The sequence below is a fragment of the Pygoscelis adeliae genome, unplaced genomic scaffold (genome assembly GCF_000699105.1).
Source record: "Pygoscelis adeliae isolate BGI_AS28 unplaced genomic scaffold, ASM69910v1 Scaffold208, whole genome shotgun sequence".
In the NCBI taxonomy this organism is placed as follows: Eukaryota; Metazoa; Chordata; class Aves; order Sphenisciformes; family Spheniscidae; genus Pygoscelis; species Pygoscelis adeliae.
The window spans coordinates 920,258-929,103 of NW_008825290.1; the positions used below are offsets into that span (position 1 = coordinate 920,258).

The following is an 8,846-nucleotide window of genomic DNA, read 5'->3' on the forward strand; positions in this document are numbered from 1 at the left end:
TGGTCCACACAGTCTGATCCCTTTATTTCTTCTGTGCTATAGTGGAAACAAGAAAAGGCTGACTTGAACTGTTCCCCACAGGGACCACTAGCCATTCCACCCAGACACGGGCAATTCCAATTGATATCTCCATTGGGCAATATCAGTCCTGAGCAAACAAGAGAGAAGAAAAGTTACACGCACTTTCAAAAAATTGATTTCACTCAGTGAAAGCTGCTAGGTTGCAGGTGTAAGTTGAAGTACTAACAATGCCATATTAGTTCTGTAGCTTCAAGGGTGCTAAACACCTTTCACTTCCTGGCCAGTCTGTTTCTATCTCTGATTTGTATGATCCTTTACTGGGCACAAGTAAGATTAGTTCTATATCCATGCCTGAATTAAGTCTTTCTCCCTGGACTACACACCACTGACAATATTCTAAGGAAACTGCAAAACAGATCGAAGTCAAGTCAATCCACTTGCCAGACTCTGTCAGGGGAACAAGCAAACATTAAAAATCGTGTCATACGAGTCATAAGAATTTAATCCCAGTATTAAGGCTAGAATTCTTTTAAATCAGGCTGGAAGGATGAATTTTTCTTCTTGTTTTAAATGAACTCTGGAATACTAACCTTCAACTTTCCCCCTTCAAATTTGAACTGCAAAACCAGAATTACAAAAACGAAAATCAGTTTATTTGCAAGACACAGATTAAGTCACATGGCATGGAACACAAGGAATAGTGAGAGCATGCCAGCCTGTCTAGTTCCCAGAAACCAAAATGCACTTTAGATCACAACCAAAAGTGAGTTAGGTCTCATTTTAGACTCTAAACTGGAACAGCTGTAAATTTCTGCTCTGGAACAGTTAAAGCCATCACAGAAATACTTCAGTGATGGAATACCAAGGTGAAGATTTAAATGGGCATATGTTCTTTGAGACATCAACTGATTTGCACAATGAAGTTCAAGCAGCAAGCCAGAGAACTCATTTCCTCTAAGTTTTAGAAGACCTTTTAAACAGTCAGGTATAGAAATGTAATGTAACGGACTTGGTCGTGTGGGCTTCTGGAGTCTCTAATATATTGCTCTAAAGCAATACATCTCCATTCCCTTTCTCTACTTCGCATGAACATACATGTAGTTATTTTCATCTACGAAGAACAAGAGAAATACTCTGCTGTGATCCAAGCTGGTTTCTTCTCCACTTTAACAGTTTGCTCGCCTCCTCTCTAGTAAGCTTCCCTAACTTCATCTCCAGGTTGAGTTTCTGCAGAAGCTAACAGCATGTGCATAAACCTGAAGTTTAAGTACTTTCCCTTTAGAAGCAGGTATGAAAATATCATTGTCAGAGAATAAAGTTGCATTAATTCCGATCCAAACATGAAGTTCTATTTATGGCCTGATGTAACTTGATGTTACCTAAAATACTCCCACAGAATTCAATAAGCCTACACGTTGTCTTTGTCCTGTGGGATCATGTAGTTCCAGATATACGTTTCACTCCCACTAGCAACTCCTTGGACACTAGGCCACAGTATCATGAATCTTATGTACAAGTACAGCAAAAGCAGCTCAATCATATTTATTGCTATATTAAAAGGAATGAAAGGAAAATTTTATTCTGATTTGCAATTCATCAATGACGGGCTCTAACTCAGTCAATGCAGTTCAGCAGAAAATTACACTGAGTCAGTCAAATCTCAGTGTTGATCAGTCTCCTTAGCACAATTTAGTCAACTACAGTAATACTGTCATTTTTCATAGATCATGCTTTATTCGGCAAGATAGTTTTGTAAAATATCTGTAATAATCACTGTACTGAGAAGATACACCTAGTACAGTGCCTCATGGCATCTCTAGCTGCCTGGAGGAAAAGCAGAATTTCTGAGACAAGGAAATGGATGGCTGGTGCCAGATTCCTTATTGCCAAGGATGACAAAGCAGAAAGATGTTGATCATACAGCCTAGAAGAAATACGGCTTGCTTTGTAAACTAGATTTTGAAGTCCTATATTCCTTCTCACTAATATCAGCCAGTCATTTTAAACAGTCATTTTTCTAATACTTCAAAAAGAAAAAATACATAAAGAGTTTTGAAGTGTTCCTGAAGACACTACAGCAATAAAATTCCTTGTAAAATAATTCTCTTAAAATAAATTGTTCCTTTTAGAACCAGAACTGCCTTGTAAGCATGCAAATTTTAACAACAATGTAAGAGTTATCCCATAAACAATACATTCTTGTATATCGTATGAGCATTGATTTGCACCTATTTGACTCGATGATCTTAAAAGGTCTGTTCCTACCTAAATGATTCTATGATCACTGAAATAGCATCAGTTTCGGATGTTATATGGACAGAAACCATGCTTTAAAAAAACAAAACAAAAATACAGATGAATAAGGCAAGCATTTCCTCACTGATAATTACAGCAGAATGCACACTTCAATGAGTAAGTGTATCAGCTAGCTTAGAACACAATTAAAATGGAAACATTTCATCCATCACCCTCCCTGAATCACAAGTCTGCAATCAATGGGACTACTATCTTCAATTAAAATTGAATTAAAACTTCTTTCAAATGCAGCCTAAACCTCACTGATCCAGCAGGTCATAATCTACTTTAGCCTGCAACTGGGGAAGAAAAAACAACCCTGTTTACATCATAGCACATCAAGGCTTGCGTTGGCAATTAACTGCTGACATCACACAACATAATCTCTCTTAGCTCATGGGATCTGTTAATATCATGGATGAAGGCAGGCCCATCTGCGTTTACGTCAACACTTGTCTTTGTACTTGCTATAATGAAGTCCCACTGTTGTTCTGAGAAAAGTTTCTTCCCTATTATGTGACAAACATTCCAATAACAAGTTTATCTGCCAATGATTCACAATGTAAGATGACAGACACATAGGAAGTAGGATTGAAAGGGACATCATCAGTCATAAAAAGTCCTGTTCATCTGATCATTCATCAAGTTCTTTTAAGAAAGAACTAGAGGTTTTGCTTCATCAGTCCTCTGTGGAAACCATTTCAAAACTGTCTCTAAAATAAGATGACAGCAACAAGTCTGGAAAAACAGAGAAGGGAAAGGACAGCAACCACCTGTGTTTGAGGTGCAATTCAATAAGCACTTTTAGCCAACTCTCCTATTACAGCTGTAATGCTAATAAAAATTACTGTTAATGCATAAAACTCACCAGTGCCTTCTTCATATAAGCCTAATAAAACAAGAAATTATTCTAACTAATGGGAGCAAAGATCTCAATGAAAACTAGAGGTCTTTCACATTTAAATTCTTCCATCTGCAACACATAAGATCAGAAACAAGCTTTACAGGGAGAATACTATTTCAAAACTGCTGCAAATGAATTCTTAATTTGTTTCCATCAGCCACAGCTGTTAAAAGGCACATACAGTGAACTTTGAGATATGCTGCAACATGAGATGCTAACTTGAACCTACCCTAGTTTCTCTATCTTCCAATTTCACATAGCTTCATTTCTTTCAATGTTTTTCGCTTGAAGTGAGCCATTAACATTTTGCCTATCAAAAATCTCATAACTGATAGAACAAAACAAATAAATAAATCTCATAACTGATAGAAATAAAAAAGAATATACAACTTTATTTTCTCCCAAGGGAAACAGAGCACAAGTTTTCCTGAGTATTCTACTGACTAAACTAGACTGCTCCAAGACTAATGTCTGTTAATGCCTGAAGCAAAATACAAACTATCCAAAAATACCAAACTACATGTTTATCTTAAGTATGAAAAAGGCCCATACATAAAAACAAAACCTCAAATAAAAGTTTCAGCTGTATTAGAAAACAATACAGATTATGGTGTATCTACATAATAAATCTATTCTTTCCCAGATATGATCGTTCTGTGTATAGTGCAGCAGAAAACATGAAGAGTCATTATAGTTAATTATGCCACAGAAGTTGAACACTGGAAACCAAGTCTTCTATTCAAAGTAGAAGCTAAATTAGAAAAGCCTGCATGTTACTTTATGTACAGCAAAGCCCTCTCCAATTTTCTTTTAAATAAAAACCATGAGCCAGAGCTTCTGCACTTCAACATATTCCAAAACATGTTGCCCATGTCTTTCCTGCCCACAAATTTCACTCCCATTAGATGCAGCTACATTCTGTGATATGTCAATTGTTTCTCTGTTTTGATCTGATGCATTGTAGCCCAAGATTGATCAAGTGACAAGTTTTCAGAGAACCCTTAAAACATGGCAGTTGACCACATGCTAAGGAAAAAAAAAGAAAAACAAAAAACCCCTCAACCAACCCAAACTTATTAACAGTATTTAAACAGAGTTTACAGAGTTTCTCATTTTGACTCACAGACGCACATTTCCACTGTAAGGTGTCCCTGACATAACTAGCTTCTGGCTTTCTCTGTTTTCTTCTCTGCTCTATAGTTTAGGAAGCAAGTGATCTAACATGCTGTAAATACAGGATTGCTGGGGAAAAAAAAAACACCTCTCCTCCTCACCATGGCCTTTCCATATCCGGCAAAATACACACAAGAGGAATCAATGAATATGGCATTTAAACAAGGAGGAAGTGGGTCTTTTAATTTTGGCTAGTTTATTACCCAAATATATGGCACAAGACTATATACCTGTGGTATATGTACAACCAGAAAAAGAATAATTTGGGGCAGGGCATGAGACAGAAGGAATAGTATCCCCTCTTTAGAGGTACCAACAGAATTGTATTCTATTTTCACATTCCAAGCCTTTGTAGCATGTCTCTCTATTATGCTAAATCCAGGGTGGGGAGCCTTCCCTTTCCTCTTAAAAGACGGTGTCAAAAATAGATGCTTAGTTATAGGACCAATATGCATCCACATGCTGTTGCTAGAATATTTAATTATCACCAAAGACCATGAATGATTATAAGGGGGAAGACAGGTGAACTTTAAACAACCACATGTAACATCAATACAGACTGCATACATGAATTTACTTAGCTAAACAGCAAGCCACTTTGTTTAGCTGTACACCGTGCAAGGTAACTTCAGAGTTCAGTGAATGATAAAATCTCCAAGGGTTTGTATGTTCTCCAGATGTGATATCTAGGAAAAAGTATCTTTCTTTGCTTTATTTTGCAAGCAGTCTCCAGTTTTTCAGAGGAAAGAGAAAGCCACAAGCCACAGAAAAGGAATGGGGAACTCAATTCCACCATCTGATCATTAGAGGCTGTTAACTCTTCACTTAACAGACCAATAATGGATTTTAAATTTGCCTGAGACAGGAGTTAAAAACTCTGATTTTGTTTCACTTCCACATAGCATACTGACAGGAGCAAATACTCTTAAAAATGAGCTCTCCTCAGATGCTGTTTTCCACCTAAGGATGAACTACTTTACATGAATTGTTTGTAGGTCCATCATCCATCCTGGCCAAGGCAGTAACAGATATGTGTCACATAGATTTTATTGCCTGTAGGGGTCTCTATTTGAAATCTTTAGGGGCTGAAGCACCATTCCCATGGTGAAGATGATGACAAATCCCAAAGCATAGATTGTTTCCACCAAATAGGCAGTTTGGGTATTGGGTCTTAGCCAGGAAAACAACCTACCTGAAAATACGAGGTAGAACAATTCCCGACAGATACTAAACTGGAGTTTTTAAACACATTTCTGAAATTGAAATTCTCTCATTATTCTCATTTGAGTCATTATAAAACTGAACGGACTCGTCACTTCTGACAAGCAAAACTTTTAGGTAGATCTACCAACTACATACAGTTGTAATGAAGCCAAGATAGGCAGCTAAATGCAAAATCATTTCAACACAAACCTATGTATGAAAAAAGTTATTTCAACGATACAGGAAGATATGGTTCAAATTAAACTACATATCCTATCAGCTAATAAAGCAACCCTGTGTGCTCCAGCTGCTAAACTGTGCTTAAATACTGCCCTCTAAAGGTCACAGAGCCACTTGCATAACTTTTACTTTCTAACAAAATTTCAAAAAGGGTGAAGCATTTACTTCTATCTCAGCTGAGCTGAAAGCAATGAGATCACTTCACACAAAGTAAAGAGGCTAAAAGACCCGTAAGCATAAAGGCAATTAGAAAAAAATCTAACCCAAATTCACAGATATTCATGACAATTTATTAACTTAGGGCAAAATTTATTTAATCATCATGATAGGAAGATTATTTCATTTACACATTAGAAACAACCTAAAATATGCTCTGTGCAATCAGAATATTACAAGTCTTGATCTCAGAAATATTCTGCTCTCTTAAATCTCCATTTGCAGGTTAGATCTACTTCATATAAGAACTGTAATCTTCACTGAAAAATTTAACTTACATCTTTTCAAGGCAAGATGGTTACAGTTGAAAACTGAGTAATTTGAACTTACCTGTCATGTGCCATTGAAAGATATTACTACTAGTTATTGATTATATTGCTACTAGTATAGTACAGGATTAGTCAGATACAATTTATATTAAATCGCATATTCAGAGATCACCAAATTAGGTAATTTCAGCTGCACCCAGGCAGGTGAGCAGCTCACATCAATGACAGTGGTATGTAACTCACTTCAGCTTCTCTGAAAATTGCACTTTGTCATTTAAAACAGTTAAAAAACAACCATAATTTTCACTGGTTAAGCTCTAACTTTGTTAATAAAAGAAAGGAAGGAAAAGTTTTTTCTGGATATCTCTGGCTACTAACCAAAACTATAAGCCATCAACTGATGTATTTGAACAGTCCACTCTGAAAGATCATTAGAAATGTAGAGAAAACCCCACTGTAAGGAAAGCATATAATCTGCGATGTCCTAATTTGGAAGTTAAAACCACTAAGAGTTTGGGTTTTTATTTACTGAATAACCAGCTGCCCTCAGTGTTCAAAAAAATGAATGAATAATTTGTTCCTACTTCATACAAGGTTTGCTTTTTGTTGCTCGTTTTTTAAGATTGTTAGAATACGATATATGTGATGTATCACTCCTTACTTCTGTTCTTCTACTTACTACTGACCTTGTTCTTCATAAGGGTCATCTGGGTCATCTGCAACCAGCTCAGCACTGCTTGGTGTCTCGTGGTCCTCCTTGGTTGCAAATATAATTCTGTCTTTTCCTACCATATGGGAGACAACAAGCAAAAGTTCAGAGAAAGCCAAGACAGGAGGAGTCATTTACAAAGCTGCCGAACACCACAAGGTAGTAAGATATTCAACATGATGCATTAACATTAATAGTGAATGAATTCTGTTGTACTTATCAATCACCTTCAATTAGGACAGTTGTTGGCTCAGAGGAACACATACACAGCTGAAATTCTATTCTTCTAAATTTCCAATTTTCACAGCAACATACTGTAATGGCTGCAGATCACAGTACAGTTCATTGAACTGTGAAGTTAAAAAGCTGTTTCAAAACAAGCTCAAACTACTCAATTACCAGGACTAACCTAGATGAAAGGGTTAGACAAAAAAAGGAAGAGTGAAAGAAGAACTATACTAAATTACAGGAAAGTGTTCAATAGGATACTTATTAATAATAGTACTCCCCATTAAAGACTAGTGTAATATTTTACAGTAATTATCTGAATTAAATAATGAAAAGCACCTTAACAGTGTAGAACCAACTATATTGAAAGGTGCTGTGAACATTACCAAGAATAGAAAAACAACACAGCGTACTTCCTGCTCTTGTGCCACTCTTGATTTAAGAAAGCAGTTCTGTAGCAGGGTGAGGGGAGGCTTGGCTGGAAACCTGAGTAGAGTTTTCTAACAACTGTGTAAAACTATAAAAGACATTGAGGCAGACACAAGCAGAAAAGAACAGCTAGCTGAAACTCTTCTGAACGCACAACTGAGTATTCATTGAGTTGAAAAAAAAAATGGTAAGTTCCCCAAGAACTTCCTTTCATTCTCCAGATTCATAAAGGCCACTACAATGACTCTGTATATTAGGAATTAGTATCTTCTTGCCCCTTAATGTGACCTCAACTAGCAGATGTTCAGCAACTCCCTTTACTTGCTTACTTAAATGCATAACCAATATGCATTTAAACACGCCTGAGAAACAGATAAAATTAAACCCTTTTAAAAAGGGAGTTTTGTGTCAGCTCTGCATTGTACTCCAGCAAACTTTACAATGTAGAACACCCAGTCATTTCTTATATATAAGGAACTAGAAACATATGAACTCTAAGCCCTGTCACTGTAATTTTGTAGGATTCCATAAGACAACTTACAGACCTTGCAAAGATCCAAGATGCTGTTAAAATAAATAAATTAAAAACATAAACAATGAGGTCCATAGGTTATGGCTACCTACCAGTTTATAATCGGCATTCAGTGTGCTGAAGTTTATAGTTTCAAAATGGTATTTAGAACTACAGAATGGCTTCTTTTCACTTTACATTTAGTCTCTGCACATTACTTAAAGGGAGGAGGAATATATCCACCAGGATACGAAGTCGTCAAGCCTCATAAATTCCACAACCCGTACAACATAATACCTTATACAGATACAGAAACATAAAGCTCGCACCCTACCACCCTGTCCATCTATCGTGTTTTCCTTAGAAAGGTGAAAAAAACCCCCCACCTCTGGCCACTTAAGCGAAGCTGGTAGAAATTTAACTCCTACGGGACGATACCATTCCGCGACGCGACAGGGAGCGTGCCCGCACGCCTCAGCCACCCCACAGCAAAGCCTGGCGAGCTAAAATAAGAGCCCCGCGGCGCGCACACGCTCAGCTCCGGCCGTTTCGCGGGGATGTTTCAACAACCAGCTGCAGGGCGGCGCTTTCTCACCACCCCCGCAGCTACCTGCTGCCGGGACGCGCGTCCCGCGCACCGCCTCGCCG

General features: G+C 37.4%; 1 protein-coding gene across 1 annotated transcript in view; it reads right to left on the minus strand.

The window, feature by feature from the left end:
* The window catches only part of CHCHD4 (coiled-coil-helix-coiled-coil-helix domain containing 4), an 8,125-nt gene extending 1,012 nt beyond the window's left edge, over window positions 1–7,113 (minus strand). Inside the window, exons 1-2 of the mRNA XM_009329945.1 lie at window positions 7,008–7,113; window positions 1–148 (exon numbers count right to left, since the gene is read on the minus strand). The exon at window positions 1–148 is cut by the window's left edge and continues 1,012 nt beyond it. Of these exons, the coding sequence (XP_009328220.1) occupies window positions 1–148; window positions 7,008–7,113 (254 nt within the window). The remainder of the gene's footprint in view (window positions 149–7,007) is intronic.
* Between the last annotated feature and the right edge of the window lie 1,733 nt (window positions 7,114–8,846).